At 39.9% G+C, this 23,318-nt stretch overlaps 1 protein-coding gene and 1 pseudogene across 6 annotated transcripts in view; one reads left to right on the forward strand and one right to left on the reverse strand.

Annotated features, from left to right (window-relative positions):
- Positions 1–559: 559 nt before the first annotated feature.
- MAP7 (microtubule associated protein 7) overlaps positions 560–23,318 on the reverse strand; it is a 204,769-nt gene continuing 182,010 nt past the window's right edge. For 5 of the 6 annotated variants that reach the window (XM_024247933.3, XM_054556903.2, XM_054556901.2 and 2 more), the window contains 8 exons: positions 20,146–20,362; positions 18,705–18,876; positions 18,397–18,498; positions 17,670–17,720; positions 17,509–17,566; positions 14,422–14,524; positions 3,675–3,898; positions 560–2,059 (listed from right to left, as the gene is read on the reverse strand). In XM_024247933.3, coding sequence (XP_024103701.2) covers positions 2,049–2,059; positions 3,675–3,898; positions 14,422–14,524; positions 17,509–17,566; positions 17,670–17,720; positions 18,397–18,498; positions 18,705–18,876; positions 20,146–20,362 — 938 coding nt within the window. In that variant the 3' untranslated portion in view covers positions 560–2,048. 6 annotated transcript variants of the gene reach the window in all.
- Positions 21,583–22,124, forward strand: LOC103890999 (large ribosomal subunit protein P1-like; annotated as a pseudogene).

Genomic DNA, 23,318 nt, shown 5'->3' on the forward strand with positions numbered 1-23,318 from the left:
ATATAGCCTTACTTTCCTGTAATAGCTAGAGGTACCACCAAACAGACCTGTGATTGGTGACTAAATTGGCCTAGATAGTTTGCAGTGGTGTAGAAAGGAAACTAAAAGCCCATTCACTCTCATTTTATACTGAGGGCCATATTTGATTCCTGAGCGCTCCCCTTAATGTAGTGTGAATACTAAAGACCTCCTTAAGGTCTGCAAGTAAATACAGATTTTTCAAGTGCTGGCCAAAAAGCAATCCAGCCATTGTAAAGGTCAGGGTCATTCTCTGGCTGCACTGCTCTTTAACACAATATAATTAAGAATTTTGCACCACTTCTAATTAAAACTTGATTACTTAGAAGGCCTTCCGTTTGCTAATGATCACTAAAGTTTAAAAACACACATGAAAAAGAAAAACAGCCAAAATATACCTACTGCTCTAAATTTTAAATAAGGCTATCCTATATGCTTAATCAACAGGAGGCTGGGAAAATGTCACTGAGTTAAATGAAGGACAATCTGAAGACTCAAGAATCAATCTGAGTGAAGTTATAACATATGAGAAACCTAAAAGTAAAACTATGTCAAACATTTTATTTGGTGTTTCATGCTATGTTGATTTAAACAAATTAAACAAGTTTGTTGAACAGATTTCTTTTCTAATATAATGACTATGTGTACATGGACAACTGGAAACAGGGAAAACCCCCAAATTAATGTTTTCACAAATTACAAGCCGTTACTAAAGACCATATGCCTGGATTAAAAAAAATAGTCCAATAGATGTAGTCTCTCATTCAACCTAGCAGTTCAACCAACTTCTCTTTTAATAAAAGCTGCACATTACAGTGGTATAAATTTTTTTAAACACTCCACATAAAAACATGTGCACCCTCTCCTTCTACATTTAATCATTAGTAGTCTCTAAAATGGTAAAATAAAACTGAATTTATATTAGCAAATGAAAGTGCAAGTTTGTACAGCTAGGCTCAGCAGCGAAAGTGAAGAATAAGAATGAAAGGTGAAAAGCTGACAGATGCCACGCAGAGCAAGGACTTCCATGAAGGTCCGTGTCCTGTGTGCCAAACACAGTCAACATTCCATCATTTTCTCATTGCTCTTAAACGAGCAAAACCAAATTCTTTTTCTATTTAAAGAAATATTAAATCTTTATTTTCCCCAACATAATTTGTGATCAGGTAAGGCAAAGATAAGTCCACCATCACTGGGGACAGCAGCAACATACAGACTTCAGAAATAGCCCTGAATCATCAGTAGTAACATTCTATTGTGGTAACATCAGAAGGAATGCAGCTAACAAATTAAATTTGTAATGTTGTCACATTATTCTAATTTATTTGATTAGTTTATCTGGAAAAACTTTATAAATACATTATGTAAGAGGGCAGTAAATTATTTTCTTGCTTTGAAAAAATAATGTTTTTTCACATTTTAAAACATTTTAGTCTGCTTTTGCAAAAGGAGTTGCAAGAAAAATGTGACAGCTGGGTTTGCAGAATGTCCATGTACAAGTTGTATTTATAAGAACCTGGTAATCTGCCTATAATTTGCTTCTACAAATAGAGCTCTTTGCAATAATATTTAAACAAACAGGCTTAAACTCTTCTATTCATTCTACTTGTAGAGCAAAGAGGTACTTATTTTTCAAGTATTATAAAAGGTAAAATTTTTTTTTGCCAATTTTACATGTTAAGCTTTTAAGACCAAAAAAATCATGCCTAGTCAGCCCATTTCTTTTATAACCAAATTCTCTTGTCTTTTAAAGAATGCAGAAAAATATTGATTGCTAAGAAGGAGCACACTGGAAAAAGCCATTTTAAAATATTGAAGAATGAGACATATTTCTTTTTTCCTATTAATGAAAATTATTAGAAAAGCTATCCAGTCTGTTGTCTTTAGCTAGTTTTAATAAACCTTTTCAAAATGATGGTCAAGAACTCTAGAAAACGGGTGGAGGGGATGCTCCTTTATAGCAGGAAAGGAATTCCATTAATTGTAGAAATTCTCATTAAATTTCAGCTTTGGTTCTTCAGAAGAAACACTCATATAACTTCTACATGAAGAGACAGAAAAAGAACAGATTAATATGACATTTATCTAAAATCTTATTTCAAGAATACCATAGTAATACCTTAAATTTCTAAAACTTACTATACTGTTATGTACACTTACATAAGAATAGGCAATTTTGTTAGGATTCAGAGTCTTATATTTAAGTGAATTCTGTTACTCATAGGAAACATATGTTCTTTTCTTTACATCAGCTTAGGCCACAGCCTTCATTTTTCCAAGTGGCATACACAGATTGTACTTTTCTCCGTTAGGGGTTTAAACATTCATTTCTCTTGTATCCTCAGTATCCGATGCTTAGGGTTCTAAACATATGTTGGAGGTTAAATAAATGTTGATAAATCATCTGGAAGTTCTTTCCCTCCCTGTAAATCTGTAACATGAGTAGGAAGCTGCACTGGGCATGTTTCCATCAACATACCATTAGTCAGATTGTTCCCCAAGGCTTAAGAATCAGAAAGTCAGACAGGGGAGGGCCCTTACAACCTCCCTTCAAATCCTAGAAAAGTGGAGTTCACTAAAGTGAGGTTCCACTTCCAAGGTCAGTACACTAGAGGAGAAAAGAAGAGTAGCTTCATTTGGATGGGTGGTTCACATTGTAATAAATCGCATTAAAAGTTGATTCATTACAGATTCACTGATTGAATCTAGAAGGCAAAACAATTTGCCCACAAATAATTCTGTATTGTCTCCATTTAGTTATCCTGAATTTGGTCAGTTATTTTCGTAGAAATATAAAGAGATGCTGGTCAATACATGACAGTCATCTTCAGGGAAGAGAAGTCAACAAAATTGAAACAGGTTTGAAGAGACAGGGAGCACAGATTATCCTGCTAATTCCTGAGACTGATGGGATTGCGCTGCTGAGCTGCTATGACCATTGAGTCAGTAATATTTGATATTACTCCTTCTTTCTTTGGGTCCTGATTGTTCTTTTTGCACAAAGACTTCAGGTCAAGTGTGGGTCAAAGAGACATTGTTTAAGAAAGTCACAGGCAGTTTCAACAGCAACAAAATCATTTAACAAGTAAAGATCCTTAGACTCAGTGTGAGTACTGGTTTCATCACCTAAATCGTAACTATCCATCATGTCACATTTTAAAAGGACAATAATTTATTACCCAGGTTGCCAAACCCAAATAAGAGAAAAATGGTGGGAGAACATGATGGCAGTCTTCAAATATATGAAGACCTGAGAAAGATGGAAAAAAACTCAGATCTTTCTCTAGTGGGCAGCACTAGGCTGGATGGTCCATAATTATGGGGAGGCAGCCCTGTCTTTCTACAAAGCATATTCTGAGCATGCATGATGTCAGGTAATGGGTGCTGCTCTGTGCAGAGAGGCTTACAGACACCCACTGGGTGCTGCGGACTGGACTTCTGCACTGACTGAGAGAATAGGAGAGGCCTTAGAAGTTGTCCGATCCAACTCAAAATTCAACTTCTATGAGCCAGGCACAATCTCTTCCACTGTGGCTTACTTGGTCCTTTGAAGAACAAAGTGTTACCACAATCATACTGTAGAAGGCAGCAGTTTGTGTCCTCCCGGGTGTCAGATATTTCTGATGACTACAGAAGGGAGCTGGAGGCAAGCTTACCTGCAGTCTGTTGTGTCTGAACACCATCTACCTGAGGCAGGGGCCCAAGTGTCCCTTCATCATCAAAGGCCAAAATTGGATTCAAAGGAATTTCTGGGCTCTCACTGTTGGTGACATCTAATCTGGATGGTTTAGATCCAATGGGTAAGTTTATAATTTCTTCAAAATTTTCATTCTGAACAGATACACCATTTTCATTTGGTTGTTTTTCTAAATCGGGAGTGCTAAGGAATTTGAAAAGTAAAAATAGAAATAAGTTAGTCTTAAAACTGGAAAACACATTATTAGGAAAACCAAAATGTTTTATAATGAATAATTGTATAAATCTACAACTAAAAAAATCAGACTGACGAGTCACATCATTACTAACAAAAATAATAAATTGTGGTGTATTTGTACCTTAAATTCTTATTTTAAAAAATCTAGGTCAGGCACAGTGGCTCATGCCTGTAATCCTAGCACTTTGGGAGGCCAAGATGGGAGGACTGCTCAAGGCCAGGAGTTCAAGACTAGCCTGGTAAACATAGCAAGACCCCCGTCTCTACAAAAGAAAAAAATTAGCTATGTGTGGTGGCACGCACCAGTAGTCCTAGCTACTCTGGCGGTTGAGGTGGGAGGATCACTTGAGCTCAGGAGTTTGAGGCTTCAGTGAGCTATGATGGCGCCACTGCATTCCAGCCTGGGCTATGGAGTAAGACCCTGTCTCTAAACAACAACAAAAATTTTAAATCTGTTATTTTGTTACGAAAATTATCAAATAGAACAATTTATCAATTACAACAGATCATCATTAATAGAAATAAATCATCATCAGCAGCAGTTCTACACATTTAATGATTTCTGCTGCAGGCATTTTTATATTCGTCTGATAAAGAGTAACACTTATGAGGACCTTTGCCTCAAAGATGAGGGGATTATAATTTGGAGGGGGGAGTAAATGATTTGCACAAAGTCACACAACTACTGAGAGATAGTTGAGGCTAAATGCACGATCTCTTGATCTCTGGTCCTGTGTTTTTCTCATTAAGCCATTTCATACACTTTCTACATATTCCAGCCTCCTAAAGCCCTTGCATAATTTCATATGTAAATTTTTGAAGACCAATCTTCTTATCTTTGCCCCTTAAATCTGCCTCTGACCTCATCTTGATCCTTATGAATTCATGCTTAATATCTTGGATTTATTTTTGAGATATACTTAATTGGCCCCAAATACTTAATCTTCTATGGTTTGTCTTAGATTGTCACTCTCTCCAACTAAATTGGCAGCCCCTTATGTTATATGCTTATTATTATGCTTTACAATGTAGCCAAATAATGCCTATGCATCAAATGAGTGCTAAACTAATTTTACCATCATTTTATTTCATTGCAGCATATACATATGTGTGCAAGCTTCATAACTTGTTCAATGCTCAACAAATTAACTGTAGTCTCAGTAATACCAACTGCTTGAACATTGTTAGCAGGTCAGTTTGTCTTCTCAAATTGTAAAACAATGCTAATGTAAATCCCACCTTTCCATTGCTTTTTAAGACTTTGCTTTTTTTGCCCGATTGAATAAATAGTTTACTTTCTTTTTCCTTTTTTGAGAAGGGTCTCACTCTGTTGCCCAGGCTGGAGTGCAGTGTGGTGCAGTCTCAGCTCACTCCAACTTCTGCCTCCTGGGTTAAAGTGGTTCTTGAGTCTCAGCCTCCCGAATAGCTGGGACTACAGGGGCAAGCCACCATGCCTAGCTAATTTTTGTATTTTTAGTAGAGACAGGGTTTCTTTGTGTTGGCCAGGATGGTCTCGAACTCCTGGCCTCAAGTGATCTGCCCCCATCAGCCTCCCAAAGTGCTGGGATTACAGCCATGAGCCACCGCGCCCAGTCAAAATAGTTTACTTTCTCTACTGAGTGAGAAGTATTGACTTTGGAACACATTCTAAAGCATTTCTGATTTGAATATTTGTGTATTTTTAAAATTATTAAACCTTCTTTTTTTACGGAAAACATGAAGATGCCTGTCCTAAGTGTCTCACAAGGCATTTCAGAATACACTGAAAATATTATTTGTAAAATAATCTAAAATATTATACAGAAATATTACACAGTATGATGATGCTTTTCTGCTATTTTACCAAGAAGGGAAGGGGATGCCATTAGGCATTATAAGTCTCCACAAGAGCACAGTCACACACATGCACATGCACCCCCCCCCAAGTCACATGTGCACACACATGCCTAACACCTACTGTTCTAAGTGCCTGGGTTGCCACACCCATCTTCCTGTTCTTGCCTAACACCAACAGCCTTTCTGTAACTAGGGAAACAATTTTGGTTCTTAATCCAGAGAGAATTTAAGTAGAAGTCCTGGTAAAGGATAAAGAACAGGAGCGTATCTCCAGAACCCCCTTTCCTTGGCAACCTTAACCTGTCACCTTCCAGGCCTGCACGTACTAACAAGTCATAATGGCAACGGCTAACCCCAGACTTGAGCCAGTATCAGATTTCATTTCCCCTCCACCTGCCCATTCTAATTGCTGGCAATCAGAGGGATAATTGTGCCATATGCATTGGATGACAAGTCATTAAATGTTCAGGGGACATCAGGACTGGTAGAAACTATAAAACTGAAACTGAAGTACTGGGGTTAAGGATTATGGATCCGTGTGTCCACTCAGGATAAGAGCACCAGCTTCTGAATTCCCTGACTTCAGTTACCTTCTGAAGTTTGAAGACTGATGTAAGACTTTTGAAGACCGCACGCTTTGCTCCAGTCCAAAATGTGTACAGAGAGGGGTTGGGACCTTGGCAAGAATCTGCAGTCCACACAGCTTATGGAAGCCAGAACCTTATTTTCTCTTGATATTTATTAATTATGTTAAAACAAGTAACTTTTAAATTAAAAGGGATACATCTCTTTCTATGTGAACAATAGGGGCCTGGGAATGTTACTTTTCCTTCAGGCCAAACTAAGAGCAATGATGAACTCAAGATTTGGAGGGAAAATGAATGGGTCAAACACCAAAATTACCAAAAACTCCTTATTTAAAAAAAAGACGAACATTCTATGAAAACACAGCTCCCCTACGGCTATGAACAAACATGAAATGTCTTCTGGAGTATTAGGAGGGTAAGGCAGTAGCTGTATAGACAGCAGAGCTTCTTAGCCTCTGGACTAGAGATTCTCAGCTGGGGGTAGAAGAACATCTCAGAATGACCTGAGAAACTGCAGATAACTTCCTCTGTTCCATTCTGACATTCATCCCTGTCCTCCCCGACTTGTACTCATATGGATCTGTATCCTTTGTTTCCTATTCCAAAGCAAGTTTCCTATCCATGAACAAATATTTTCCTCAATTCTTGTGGAGCATCCCTCCACAAGTACTCTCTCTTAAGAACCAAACATGGCTTTTGAGTAAGATTGATCTGCTCAAGGGCATATATAATATTCATATCTTTCATAAAGATATATTTCAAGTATTTTATAAACTTCATATATCTTACATAGGAAAATGTAAATATTCATTTATAAAATTTTATAAAATCCATATATGTTATTAATATATATTCATATATTTCTTTGAGACAGGGTCTCACTCTGTTGCCCAAGCTGGAGTGCAGTGGTACAATCACGGCAGCTTCAATTCCCTGGGCTCAGGCGATCCTCCCACCTCAGCCTCCCGCGTATCTGGGACTACAGATGCATGCCACTGCCCTTGGCTGATCTTTGTATTTTTTGTAGGGACAGGATCTTGCCATGTTGCCAGCTGGTCTTGAACTCCTGGGGTCAAGCGATCTGCTTGCCTAGACCTGCTAAAGTGCTGGAATTACAGGCGTGAGCCACCACACTTGGCATATTCACATATTTCTTTACACCTTTAAAATCTGGCCAGAATTGTGATAACTCAAACCCTCTTCCATTCTAACTAATGTCAGTGGGGAACCTGTCAGGGAGAAAGGAGATGGGCAAGAAAAACGGCTTTGGGGCAAAGAGGCCAGGCATCTCACTCAGGAGTAAGGTGAGGAGTAGGGTTCAGGATACTTCTGGTAGAGTTGCTCTATAACAAAGGGTCTCAGTCCTAGCTGCTAGGAAAAGTAATGTTAGGGGGTCGCCATCCCCCTGGGGTGCTGCTAGACAGTTTGCTGAAATATCTCGAGGTGGGGAGGGGCAAATGTAATTTAGTTCACAGCATTCATTTATTTACCAATATATTAGGTACTAAAGACATTAGGAGAAGTGACACTTCTCTCTCAATCTGAATTAAAAGATAGTCATTCTGAGCAGTAGAGTTTTCTAGCAAAAATAAATTCTACCACTATACTTGCATGATCTGTCATGATGGATTTTCACGGAGTATCACGCACACCATGTTCTTTGGCAGGGACCCTGAGCATTTCCATTAATCAGTGATTTAATTCACAGTGGGCAAGCTGGAGGGATCTATAACTCTACTTGAGGTGCAAAGTAGGGCATTTAGTAAAGATGCTGACTGATCACAAGGATCATGGAATGCTTCACTAAAAGTAATGCACTGAGATGAAAACCAAAGATTTTATAAGCATTTTAAGGTTGATTTGAAACTAGAAGTGAAAGGAAATATTCACGGATGTGATTTGTCATTTAAAGTTTTTAACAGGATTTCAGATGTAAAACTGTTTAAAAACGTGAGTTTCCACTGCATCAAAGGGAATGTTTATTCATGAATGGGAAGCTGTTTTGGGGATGGATATTCAAGACAAGAACAGGCTGGGCGTGGTGGCTCACGCCTGTAATCCCAACACTTCAGGAGGCCAAAGTGGGATGACTGCTTAAGGCCAGAGGCCAAGAGTTTGAGACTAGCCTGGGCAACACAGGGAGACCTAATCTCTATAAAAATATATATATTTTAAATTAGCTGGGTGTGGTGGCTCGCACCTGTAGTCCCAGCTACTCAGGAGGCTGGGATGGGAGGATAATTTAAGCCAGGAGGTAGAGGCTGCAGTGAGCCATGCTCGTACCACTGCACTCCAGGCTTGGTGACAGAGCAAGATCCTGTTTTATAAAATAAAAACAAAACAAAATAAAGACAGGAATAAGCTAGCCCTTCTCTAGATGGAAGAGTGTAAGTGGCAGAGAGCCCCAGGGATCAGTGCTAGGGTTAGTTTTATAATAATCGGAAGACAAGCAGGATAAAATTTAAGTATGCAGATAATGTTTATTCTTGGAAATGCAAGTCATAAAAATAGCCCCTCGAGAACAACAGGGAAAATCATGAAATGAGTGACTGCAGTCTGTAAAAGCAGTGGGTTTAGAAAACTGTCAGCTGAGCTATCCTTAAAAGACAGTGATCGGTCAATGGAGGTTAAGACATCTTGGGATCACTGCAAACTGTTCCTTGGTGATACTGACTCCCTGTGTTTGATGGTTAAAAAAAAAAAAAAAAAAAACAAAGCCAATAAAATGCTAGGCAGGAGAAGATGGGATACCAGGAACAAACCAAAAGCATTATTCTACATCACACTGCAGCTACACCTAGTGTACTGTGTGTTTTCTGGACGCCGCATTCATTTTAGGAGGATAAAGATGATATGTAACATTTGTATAGTACAACATAGTTTTCAGAACTCCTTCACAGACACCATTTCACTGAACCTCCCAATACTTTGTGTGGAAAGTATCTCCATGTCCAGATGAGAAAACTAAGGCTTAATTAAGTAGGTTAACCCCACAGTTGCTGAACTTCTCAAAGGTAAAACTAGGGATCCAGCCAGGAACTTTTGGTTCTGAAGCTCTTTTTCCTCAAACCCATATTCACACTGAAGAATCTCTAAAGAAATATGAATAAAATATTCAAACAGCTGAAGAAGAAGTCTTTTAGAGATAAGGTAAATGTGTCAGTTATTGATTTACTGCCTCTCAGCTCCAAATTCACCCATCATTCCTGTTCTGTGAAACTGGATCTGGGCCTGTTAAATAATTATCCTTTGCCACTGCTGGAGAGACACTGCAGCAGAGTTTTGCTTCCTGGCTGGCATGTGCTTGCTCAGCAGGCTTCGTTAGCATACACGTGCTTTTCCCAGTGCCTGGCTCCTGCAGTGCACAGTGGCCAGCAGCCTCCCCCCCAGCACCCCACTGGGGCAGATTCATGGTAGAGTGCTTCTGGGGAGACAGTGAACAGCTTTCCTAGGCACTCTAGAGGGTGGATCTCTGGCAAGTTCTGCTGGCAAGAAACCATAGCAACTTCTCTGGCATCCAATGAGTAACAGTTATATCCTCTCTAACAAGGTCTGGGTTACAGACCTGCGGGGTAAGGGATCTTTCTTCTTGGGTGCGACACTAGGGTATGTGACTGCTCCTTGTATCTGCTATTCGTATTTTTTTTTTTTTTTTAGCAGAGTCCCACTCTGTTGCCCAGGGTGGAGTGCAGTGGCATGATCACGGCTCACTGCAGCCTCGACCTCCCAAGCTCAAGCCATCCTCCCACTTCAGCCTCCTGAGTAGATGGGACTGTAGGCGTACACCACTGTGCCTGGCTAATTTTTTGTATTTTTAGTAGAGATGGGGTTTTGCCATGTTACTCAGGCTGGTCTCCAACTCTGGGCTCAAGTGATCCACCTGCCTCAGCCTCTCAAAGGGCTGGTATCACAGATGTGAGCCACCGCATCAGGGCCCTATATTCTTTAGAATTATCTTTCTTTTTTCCTTTTTTTTCCTATCATTCCTACAAGTTCTCTTTATTTCTTATAAGCCAAACCAAAATCACAGTTACTCCATCCTACTTACTCCAATCCTAATGATAGTTATTCTTTCAATTTTCTCTGGTTTAAATCTATGTTTTTTTCCTTCTGATTAGACCCCACTGATATAGTAAACATACTAGGAGTATTCAGCTTATAAAATAAGAGTAGACAGGGAATAGAAATAAAACCCATACAACTATGAAGGGTATGGAAACTACAAACAATGACATTCTCTAAAACCTAGTTTATGATAACTGTGGGTCCTAACCTTGAAACTGCAAAGAGCAGCTATAAGAGACGTAAAAGTACTACTTTATGCCCTTCTTTTCTTGTACTTGTTGCTATAAGAGGTAATACAAGGCAAAAATACAGATTGTTTCAAGATCGATCTGGATGAATTCAAGGATGACAAATTTAAAAATAAGGCAAGCAGAATTTCTTAGGCTACATATCACAAACTGTGTGTCATATAATGGGGACCAAACTTAACATCACATTAAACATTTCCTACAGGTCAGTGTCATTCAGAAATGTACTGTTTCTTAAACTGGGGTCCTGTTCTTTACATGATTTTTAAAAATTTATGTTTTCACCCAGGTAACTTAAAAAAATAATATACAGTCTGATCATCTGTCTGACCGATTATCACAAAGCTGAGTTTTGCTACATAATTTCAGTGCTCCATTTTCAGGTGTATTTCAAAGTATACTGATATCAGGTAGCACCAGCTTATTTGACAAGGGCTAATGACACGAACCAGCTGAACTGCTAAATATGCTAGTGCCATGTAAAAGCCAAGTATCATCATGGCACTCTGTATTAAAAAGAGGTTAGGGGTTTTAAAGCAGTTCAAACAGAGAGAAGCAGTGAGTGAAATGAATCATGGTTATCCCTAATGCAAAAGGGATCAATCAGTACCATATGTAGATTACCCACTTAATTTCAGAAAAACATCATTCTTCACAACAATTTCACTCTTCTTGATTTTACAGCTTTATTTATCTTTTTGAGACAGGGTCTCGCTCTGTCACTCAGGTTGGAGTGCAGTGTTCTGATCAAGGCTCACTGCAGCTTTGACCTCCTGGGCTCTAGCGATCTTCCCACCTCAGCCCCCCAAGTAGCTGGGACTACAGTCGTGTACCACCATGCCTAGCTAATTTTTGTATTTTTTTAGAGAAGGGGTTTCACCATGTTCCTCAGGCTAGTCTTAAACTCCTGAACTCAAGTGATCTGCCCACCTTGGCCTCCCAGAGTGCTGGAACTACAGGCGTGAGCCACCATGCCCGGCCGGTATTTAGCATTTGAGGGGCAAAAGCATTTAGGTGGCTACTGCAAACATCCAGGGACTTGGTCAGTGGGGGTGCCCTAGAAATGGAAATCAAGGGATAGAAGGGTAACATTGTAGGGGAAGGTTGAAAGTGGTTTTATTATTTACGTAAATTTGTGATTTGCTGTTTTGGCTTTATAAATGAACAAGGGCTATAGAAATTTTAAACCTAAAATTATATTTGTAAAAATAATACAGGTAACTCTGGGAATCTAATATATATATATATCTACTATATATAAAAATATGTATCTACTATATATATAAAATATATATATTTACTATATATAAAAATAAAATTTCTTTATATAAATTCCTTTAAATTCCTATAAATATATATAAATTTCCTTTAAAGGGAATATATACCTACTACATATATAAATAAATTTCCCTTATATAAATTCCTTTAAATTCCTATAAATATATATTTCTTCTAAAGGAAATATATGTATAGTAATATACATATATTTCCTTTAGAGGAAATATATATATGTAGATATATATATGAATATATATAGCAGATATATATATATATATATATATATATATATATCCTTTAAAGGAGAGACACTGGAGTAGATGGCCAATGGATTTCATATTAGGCTTATTCTTATATTCTGATGTTTATGTCTGATGCTCATCTGGACCTGCCTGTATTGTCAGATGAAAGTAGAAAAAGGCTATGCTTATGTTTCTTCTAATGGTTTGACAGGGATTATCTTACATATATGACAAAGGATAATTTATTTGTTGGGTAAAGATGGATGACACCAGTAAGTTCATTTTGGTTTCATTATAAATTGTTGCTTTTCTGTGTGTGGAAAAGGCTAAAATATAACAGAATTTTATTATCTGTATCAAATATAGTAAAATTATTTTTCAGGTTCTTATATAATGATTAATTGCTTGGTGATATTACTACTGAAGAGAGTCAAATTATGCATAAATTAACTTTACAGATCAGATAACATAATCAGTGGCTTAAGAAGCTATGGTAGGCTGGGTGTGATGGCTCATGCCTGTAATCCCAGCACTTTGGGAGGCCAAGACGGGTGGATCATTTGAGGTCAGGAGATCAAGACCAGCCTGGCCAATATGATGAAACCCATCTCTACTAAAAATACAAAAATTAGCTGGGTGTGTCTTGTTGAACCCAGGAGGTGGAGGTTGCAGTGAGCCAAGATAGCACCACTGTATCCAGCCTGGGCAACAGAGTGAGAGTCTGTCACAAAAATAAATAAATAAAAGAAACTATGGTAGGCATTGTCTGTTCCCCATAATAATGGGATTCTCTCTGTGGTATCTTTTACTCTTTTTCTTTTAAAAAAGAAATCTCTGAAGTCAATAAATTGAACATAATAAGTTTTAGGGAATGAATTAAAAAAATCTAAAACTAAGAAAAAAATATCATTTAATATATCATTTAATATATATCTTAGTTAATTATGACAATAAAGTTATTCAACATAATTGGAAATGAATTATTAAGATCTCTCAGGGTATTCTCTTTGGTATTATAGTAGGCAAAAAATAAATAAAAATTCCATGGTCTCAGAAAGATATCAACACAACAGTAGGGTGACTTACCTTTTAACTGCTGCCCATTACATTATAAAATGTTATCTAGTGTCTGTGTGTTTCTGTACTTATTTTGGCCAAAAGCCAAGAAACAATTATGCATTTTTAGATTAAGAAAATAATTTTAGGACCTTTAGTTGTCTATTGGTAGCAAAGACTGGCATTAAAGACAGGAAGACTCATACATTAACTAGATTTCCCAAATTTAAAAAGTCATAGCTAAATTTTTTTGAACATTATTAAAAATATTTCTGCAAGTTCTCTATGATTGGATTTTTAGGCACAGGCTATGATTACCCTTATTTTTCATTTTTGAAAATGTTCATATGATGCTGTTGATATAATTACAAGGAAAGAGAAAGGCAATCTTTCTGAAATCCAGACTCTTTTCTAGGCTGTTGTTAGCAACTGTCTGGTTCTTCAATAAGAAGCCCTGTTATTAGTAATATAAGAAATACTGACATCTACATGACTTTTATACGGAACAAACATGTAAGTCACTGTAATATTACGCATGGCTAAAATGCAATTGTTATATACCATTAAAGCATGTGGATATGGTCCAGATCAGGCTAAATATACACAAAGAAAACTAACAGATTATTACTTGTTTTTTGTTTTATTTTTTGAGACAGGGGTCTCACTCTGTCACCCAGGCTGGACTGCAGTGGCAGGAGTTTGGCTCACTGCATCCTTGACCTCCTGGGCTCATGCAATCTTCCTACCTCAGCCTCCCAAGGTGGGACTACAAGCACACACTATCACGTCTGGCTAGTTTTTCTATTTTTTTGTAGAGATAGTGCTTTGCTATGTTGCCCCAGGCTGGCCTAGAACTCTTAGCCTTAAGTAATCCTCCCTCCTCAGCCTCCCAAAGTGTTGGGATTACAGGAGTGAGCCCTGCACTTGGCCACTTGTAATATTCTTGGAACAGTCACACTAAATCCTCACCATCACATTTAATGACTCAAGAAAAAAGATATTTCCACTTTCTTGGAGTACAGAATTACTAGCTCAACCAAAAATCAATGAAGGCCCCCCAAAATAATAAATCCAAATGTCAAGACCTTGAAATTCTGGTGGAGCTGGTGGGTAAAAACAGTAATGTTTGACTTTAATGAATGTCAGTGAAAACTCACCTCTCCATTGTCACTTTTGACTGGTGTGAGATAACCACATGTGGGCTGCCAACTGGCTTTCCATTTCCTGGAGCGTTTGTTGTACATGGAAGTGCAGACACCTCTGGGTATAGCAAAGGAGACAGAACAAAGGGTTACTAATATTCCTTTCTTAGACCTAATCTCCAAGAGCCAGAATGCCTTGATTTATGTGCTGGCTCTGCTACTTACCAGTTGTGAGACCTTGGGCACATCATCTAAACTCTCTGTACCTTAGTTTCCTCATTAGTAATAGTACCTACTTCATAGATTGTTAGAATTAAATGTATTAATATTAATACATGTAAAGGACTTAGTGCCTGGCACGTTGGAAGGGCTAAATATTATTATTTTTCCTTGCACTAAAGTTACAGAAAGTATATAATATTGAAACCAAAGCAACTGATAAAGATAGCAGTAAGCTGACTTGATCAAGCTGACACTGAATATCTTTACAAAGGATTCAGAGCAAATCACCATGGAACACCATAAGTATTAAAAATATTTTTGAAAACTCAGTTTAGTCCTATGCACACTTAGAATGATAAGGATTTCACGAATGGAAGGCAGTGTACTGCCAACTCATTATTCAAAGCTCACTGTTGCAGCCCACTTTAAGCTAACAATATTAATGACTGCCTCTAAAATACAGGACAGGGTTACTTACAAACCTTTATATAGGCTGGAGTTTCAGATGTATCTGTGGTAGATTATGGTTTCAGCTTGATGTGAGAGAATAACTGAAATAATTCCTACCCCTCACCCCCTTGCCTCCTGCTTTTTTTTGAGACAGGGTCTCATTCTGTCACCCAGGCTGCAGTGCAGTGGTGTGATCATGGCTCACTACAGCCTTGACCTCCTGGGCTTAGGCAATCCTCCTGCTTCAGCCTCCCAAATAGCTGGAACCACAAGTGCATGCCAACATGCCCAGCTAATTTAAAAAAATTTATTTGTAGAGACAGGGTCTTGCTATGTTGCCCAATCTTGAACTCCTGAGCTCAAGTGATCCTCCTGCCTCAGCCTCCCAAAGCATTGGGATTATAGGCATGAGCTACCTCACCTGGCCTGAAATAATTCCAAGACAGTGTTATTTTACAACCTGGCACAAATCCAATAAAGCTGCCAGAGGTACAAGAGATTTGATAACTAAGGCAGAAAGGTAAGTGATAATTTCAAATCTGCCCAAATTTGCAAAGCTGGTGACAGCCAGCCCCTGAGAAAACATCTGATAGGTCTGTAAACTCGCCTGCCTATTTACCCACCTTAGAATTCTCTTTGCAGCACTGGTAACACCAGTCAGCCCTCAATCAGATGTGGGACTGGGAGAAGGGGAATATTTGTTAGGCACAGCTAATCCTCAAGCCTCCTTTTAGCAGTTTTAGCTCAAATCAAATTTACATGAGTGTTGATAAACACAGCTATGCCAATCAGCAAGTTTCACCTTCCCTCTTGCCTTTGTTCATCATTCTTGGATTGATTTATAAAGAATACTGAAAGAACAGATAAGGAAAGGGCAGGAAGAGGGAAAATGAAAACAAACCAACAAGGAGACTGGCCAGGCACAAACTACAGCATTAGCTTCTCAAATAATCCTGAGTTGGTGCAATTTACAGCCTAAATTGATCACTCTGACAACTCACTGGGTACTATTCTTGAAGACAGTATGCTAAACATGCAATGGAGTTATAATATACAACCATTAGGACTATTCTCCAAACATATACATACATACATTAGGGCATCTTTAATAAAAAGAGCATGAAAACTCCACTATAAAGGAATTATGACATACAGAAACCAAAATAGCTTCTATTGAAATAAAACCAAGTCCTAAAATACCAATAATAATTTATATTTGAAAACCCTTAATATTTATAGGCAATGTTCTGTCACATAAACCATTGGATTTGATCTTTGAGCAAAAGGTATTCCAGCCTTTGCTTTTGTTTGTAAACAGAAAAAGAAAACTGCAGTACTTCTGGTCTTTTCTTTTCATATTGATATCACACATGAGGAAAGAGGAAGACAATGATGAGCTATTTACTAACCACCTGCATGTACAATCATGAAGACCACGAGGGATCACTGAAGGAGCAGAATCAGGAGCTGGGGGACCTGGGCCCCAGCTGCGTGAGCCTGGCCTGTCATTGGACCTGAGTGCCCCTGTGGGTAGAGGGACCTTGCCTATTTGTTCACACTGAATCCCAGCCCTATAACATGGCCTGGGACATAGAAGAGCTTCAAAAATGCTTGTTGACTCGAAGACAAAGCAAACCACTTCATAAGGCAGCAGTAGAAATTATGTATGAAAGATGTACCTGATACAAAAAGGGCACTTACTATTAATTTAATCTGAGTACTAAGGTTAATTTCACTTTTATTTTAAATACATTTGACTTATAATCTCCAAAAAAAAATCAATAATCTCTTTCCAAAGCCGATGGCATGTAAGTAACTCTAACGAAATTTTAAGGTCACTGTACATTATATGCATGGAAATATCACTCTGGACCCCAAGAATATGTACAACTATTATTTGTCAATTAAAAAATAAGAATTTCAACAAATTTTTAACTTTATTTTGAAGTCAGATCTAAGAGAAATAACATTTAAATCATTTTTCTGAGAACTTCCTATAATACAAGTTGTCAAATGTGTAAATGTATAGTCCTTTCTCAAGAGGAAATATAAATATATACTACTTGAGCAGACAGCATGTGATAAATGAAATTTAGTTTTATAAACTCAAAAGAAATTCTTCTAAAAGTATGTGTATGTATACACATATATGTATAAGTATATATACATATATGCATAAACACGTATAACATAAGATGATTTAAAATATCAAGCGACCCATTAGAGTATAAACAAATGTGAAAAGTAACTGGCAGAAATACTAGACAGTTTTACATAAGAGGAAGGACTCGATGACAGACCCCTAAGCTTCTGTGAGTCTATAAGTACTGGATCTTTTTTCCCTCCATCAATTCCTGAATATCTTCACCCCTGGAGAGTCAATTTAAACATTTTATATATAAATTGGTTTGAGTTCATTGACAGAAATACCTGTTCCTCCAGTGAGAGCTCCCTTGGCTATATCACCGTTTCTCTGATCACTGGTTTTCTACGAAGAAGAACAAAAGAGGACTTTTAAAAATTAGAGTTACAAGTGAAAATGAAAAAGATAAAAGCATACAAAAGTAGTTAGAAAACGGCCATGTCAATACCTTATCTGTAGCTTCTGTTCTCCTGGTTCTTTTCATAATCTCCTCAAGTCGCTATAGGAAAGGAAGAATTGAGCAAGAAGATCAGACACAGAAAAAAAGCCAGCCTGGCACATTTAACTGATGAAATAAATAGATTATGTAAAATGGTCTGTTATTTTGGAAAAATATAATATGCACTTTTTTTTTTTTTTGAGATGGAGTCTTGCCCTGTCACGCAGGCTGGAGTGCCGTGTGGCAAGCTCTCAGTTCACTGCAGCCTCCGCCTCCTGGGAGCAAGCGATTCTGCTGCCTCAGTCTCCCAAGTAGCTGGGATCACAGGCGCCTGCCACCACGCCCAGCTAATTTTCACATTTTTAGTAAAGACAGGGTTTCACCATGTTGGCCAGGCTGGTCTCGAACTCCTGACTTCGGTGATCCACCTGCCGTGGCCTCCCAAAGTGCTGGGATTACAGGCATGAGCCACCCGGCCCGGCCGTGCTGCTTTGTCTTAATTGGAGTTATTCAAGAAAGTTGGAACTGCCTTAAGCTACATGAAGTGGAAGTTAAGTGTTTTTTGGTGAGGGCTAAAACACTGAGAGAGATTTCTTTGCAGGAGATTGTTATCACTGAGGGGGGTACTAGTTTATGTGGCAAGGGTAGAACACGCGTTTTCTGACGGCCAGGGCTAGTCTCTGGGTCTTAGAGGTGCAAGTTCGCGTCCCGGGCCTCTGTACTAAGACGCAGCTACCTTCTTTCTCTCCAGGCGCTCCTGCTCTTCTCTCTGGAAATGCTTCTCTCGTTCCTGCCGGACCCTCTCTGCTTCTTCACGAACGCGAGCTTCTTCTTCTTTCTGAAAACAGAAGGTCGGCGTCTGCCTCTGACAAACAGGCGGGCTGCCCGGGTCTCCCAGGGGGTGCCCAGAGGTGAGGGCGAGGTGGCAGATGGAGAAGGTGTGGAAAGCGGGAGCACTGGCAGTCCAGTCCGCACCCTCCTCTGCTGGGCTGGGGCGTCTCCCTGCAGGACTGGGGCCGGGGCCAGGGTGGGGTGCGGCCGCACCTGCCTCTGGGCGCGCTCTGCCTCCTCCCGCTCGCGCAGCGCCTGCTCCTCCGCCTGCCGCTGCAGCTGCTCCTCCTTCTCCCGGGCCTGCTCGGCTTCCAGCCTGCGCGACTCCTCCTCACGGCGAGTCCTCTCTTCAGCCAACCGTTGAGCCAATTCCTCTCTCTTTTGTCTGGAAAAAGACAAAAAAAAAAAAACAAACCCAAAGACACTTGAGGAGAAATCTTTGAAGAGAGGCCTGCGTCGGTGGTTCTGTAGGGCGGTTCCTTTAGGCGTCCAGTAGAAAAATCCCCACTGGATGCCTTCACCACCGCTAAGGGACAAAACGCGAAGCCACCCTTAGTCTTCCTCCCCCCTTGCTAGCTGCATTGCCGTCCGTGCTAAACAGAAGCAATGTGTAACCACCAATATCTTGGGGAGAGCTGGCTTTTTGGAAGGAATTTAACTATTTTTAAAGGCTCTGACTTGTTTAATTCAAATAATGTGACTTCTTAGTGATGAATTTGAAGCACCCCAGCCAAAGGAAATCTTTGTAAATAAATAAGGGTCATAGTGTTCTGTCACAGGACAGGAGGAAGACAGCCATGTAAGCTCCCTGTTGGAGCCAAGGGCAGGGCATGGCCAAGATGGCCGCCCAGCGAGTGCATGAGATCCTTCCCCAGGGTACAGTTGTGTTCGTTTGAAGAACAATTATATTGACATTCGTCTTATTAGGCCCAGAAGATGACCAATTAAACAAACTGTCTCTGGCATACTGCCTGGTAGGCAATCATGGGGCATGTCAAGATCCCACCTGACTACCCTCCAAGAGTTTCATCTGGAAAGGAGAAAACATGAACCCTTATTATGCAGCCTTAATATGATAATTACAAAGATAAAACGGAAACCTGGAGATTGCAGATGTGTTAAGTAAAAAAGCAGACTGTACAATTGTACCTCTGCTGTGGTTATAATTATGTAAATATGTATATGTATGTATATATACACACACACTCCCATACTGTTGAGAGACTAGAAAGGACCACCCAAAATGTACACTATAACTGAAAATTTATATGATTATGGATTTTTTTTTTCTTTAAAGCTTTCTCCATCAATGTTGTTGCGCTGTCATTAAAATAATAAAACGTGGCTGGGCATGGTGGCTCATGTCTGTAATCTCAACACTTTGGGAGGTTCAGGTGGGAGGATCCCTTGAGCCCAAGAGTTTGAAACCAGCCTGGGCAATATAGTGAGACCCCATTTCTATTTAAAAAAAAAGAAGAAGATGTGATTTAAAAAACAAACTGCTTAGTAGTCATAGCAAAATTAGGTAAGAGTAATCCTGAAAGAACTAATCCATTCACTTTCATCAGTATTATCACCTCCTCCCTCTCAGAGGGGTGATGAGTTAATCCAAGTATCACTGACACCATGGTGTGGAGCAATGTCTCCCCTTTACCTTTCAAGCTCTTCCTGCTCCCTCCTCTCTCTTTCTTCCTTTTCTCTCTGCTCTCGGGCCAGCCGCCTCTTCTCAGCTAGCAGCCTTGTGGCCTCCTCTGGGTCGGTGGTGCCTGCAGAAGTCTTAGGAGAAGCACTGGCAGTCATAGTGGATGACGGTGCTGAGACCATGGCTGGGGTGGGGACCGAGGCTGGAGCTGGGGCCGTGGCTGGAGCAGCTGCACAAATAGGTACAAGGAGAAAACCAGTTGGAAACAAAATCCAAAGAACAAAACCAAAACTAGCATTCCCCACATCCAAGGCCTAGAATTTACCATTACGAAAGAAAAGGGAATGTTTATTACTGTGTGTTCTCACGGTTTCACTGTGTTCTATCTGTAACCAAGCAACAGATAAAAAAATCAGTATGTGTAAGTAAGACATCCAACAAAGCTGACACTCTGTCACCAAGTCTTATTTTTATGCCAGTTAAATCAGTTAACAACATATATTGAATGTGTACAGAGCCTCATGTTAGGGTCTGTGGGGAGTTATACACCGAGCAAAAAGAAGATGAGATCATCCATTTGTTTTTTATTGCATTTGAAAATTCCTACTCTTCGGTAACCATTCATTACTAGAGCAGCATCCTCCGCATCCATGCCACGAGTCCAGATTCAGCCTGGGAAGATGATACCTTATGAAGAGGACCCTTTTGTCTCCCCAGAGCTGTCTCTAGGTCTGAGATGGGAGGAGCTCAGGGCCTTTTTGGGAGCTGGTGCTCATTCTGCTTATATATCCCAGGCTGCCAAGATGCAAGATGGGAGCAGAAGTTCTCTGGCCTTACTCGGATTTAGGAAGATGACCTAGAGAGCTGGTGCCCCAGAAGCCCCACACAGATGCTCACAATTCTGCAACACAGTGAGCAAGGCACCAGCAAGTGCAAGCTCTGGCCCCTGGCTGCTCCAGCCCCTCCTTTTGAGAGTCACATTTCTACTTCTGCTCCCACAGACTTTTCTCGGCCATCATGATGCTCTCTAGCCTTCTTTCCTTCCTTTTTCCATGGAAACAAATACTGGACTCCTCCTTTTTCTAACATTTTCACCTGTTTTGAATCATCTCTTCTTTCTTTGCCCCACCCTCTATCTTCAAATTAAGTCTTTTGAATGAAGACAATTCTCAACTAGAAATATTGAATTTGCAGCTCCAGGTGGTTTTAAATTTCTAAATAGCATCTGGCTAGCCTGGCAGAGATGAGAACCAGTGGGCCTTCTGGAAAAAAATTCTGACTTCTATCAAGCACACAGGCTACACCAGGGGTCCTTAAACTCCAGTATGCACAGGAATAGCATTGCCAGATTTAACTGGCCACCCTGTGTTCTATCTGGCAACCATGTTTAGGAATCAACTGACAAGCTTAGTATCTTTCAGAGTCCTCATATCTACCACTACATACTCTGACTCAGTAAGTCTGAGGTAAAGCCAAGGGTCTGTATGTCAAAACATTATAGATGTGGTGGTTTAAAAATATTTCCAGTTTTCCTCAGCTGCTGCCAAGCTGTACTCAGTCCCTCTGAGGAATGTAGGGACACATTGAAGTGGGACCCTCACGTCATCTGGCAACTAGCACCTTGCCTGGCAGTGCCAGCCCCACACTTGCTCGCACCATGGCCTCTGTTTCTGAGCTCACCTGCATTCTGCATAAGGCTCAGCCCTCATTCTGCACAAGGGTGAGGTGACCATCAAGGAGGATAAGATCAATGCCCTCATTAAAGTAGCTGGTGTAAATGTTGAACCTTTTTGGACTGGCTTGTTTGCAAAAGCCTTGGCCAATGTTGACATGGGGAGCCTCATCTGCAATGGAGGAGCTCGTGGACCTGCAACAGCAGAAGGTCCTGCCCCCTCCACCAATGCTGTTCCAGCTGAGGAGAAGAAATAGAAGCAAAGAAAAGAGAGTCTGAGGAGTCCGAGGTGGATATGGGCTTTGGTCTTTTTGACTAAACCTCTTTTGTAACAAGTTCAATAAAAAGCTGAACTCTTAAAAAAATTCTTTGAAAACTCTCTCTTCAAAAGGTGGAGACTATGTTTCTCCTTGAGTGTGAATTCCACCTAGTGACTTGCTTCTACTTAACAGAATGTGGCAGAAACATTGGTGTGCGACTTCTGAGACTGGGTCATAAAAGACATTGTACATTCCTCCTCATTCTCTCTTCCAGGTCACTCACTCCGGCAGAAGCCAGCAGAGGAAGCAGATAGATGAGGACATTCAGCAATAATATGGAGCGGTCCATGTGTGGAGAAGCTTGAGGCCACCTGCCCCCAGCCTTGTGTGTAAGCCACCTTTCAGCTCTGGTTGAGTCTTGAGATGACTGCAGCTCTAGTGGACAGCTTGACTGCAATCTCATGAGCGGTCCTGAGCAGGGACCACCCAGCTGTGCGGCTGCCAAATTCCTGACCCAAGAATCCATGTGAAATGATAAATGTTTGTTGTTGTTTTATGCTGCTAATTCATTATGCGGCAATAGATAATGAATACAATAGGTGATTTTGATGCAGGTGCTCTGAACACATTTTGTGAAATGGACTCAGCCAATAAAAGCACTGAGAACCTACACCTGAATTCACGTGTTCGTGGCTCTAACAATAGGCTTTTGGATGTATGATTTGAGATTTACATTTCTACTTCTGCTTCCACAGATTTTTCTCATGGCTATTATGATGTTCTATGGCCCTCCTTTCCTTTCTTTCTTTTTCCATGGAAGCAAACACTGGTCTCCTCCTTTCGCTACCATTTTCACCTGTCTTGAATCATCTCTTTCTTGCCCCACCCTCTATCTTCAAATTAAGTCTTAAGTAGAAAACTTTGGAATGAAGACGTTTTCAACTAGAAATATTGAACTTCGAGCTCCAGGTGATTTTACATTTCTAAGTAGCATCTGGTTACCCTGGCAGAGGTGAAAACCAGTGGGTCTTCTGGAAAAAATTCTGACTTCTATCAAGTACACAGGCTATGCCAGGGGTCCTTAAACTCCAGTATGCACAGGAATAGTGTTGCCAGGTAATTTTTTACTTAGCGTTGCTAAGTAAAAAACTATTTTTAAGCAACGCTAAGTTAATATTATACTTAAGGAAAGGTGTTAACCTTAGAGTAAAATTTCCAAGTCTCCAATAAGAGAAGAAAAGGAAAACAAAAAA

This window comes from Pongo abelii, chromosome 5 (assembly GCF_028885655.2).
Source record: "Pongo abelii isolate AG06213 chromosome 5, NHGRI_mPonAbe1-v2.0_pri, whole genome shotgun sequence".
Classification (NCBI taxonomy): domain Eukaryota; kingdom Metazoa; phylum Chordata; class Mammalia; order Primates; family Hominidae; genus Pongo; species Pongo abelii.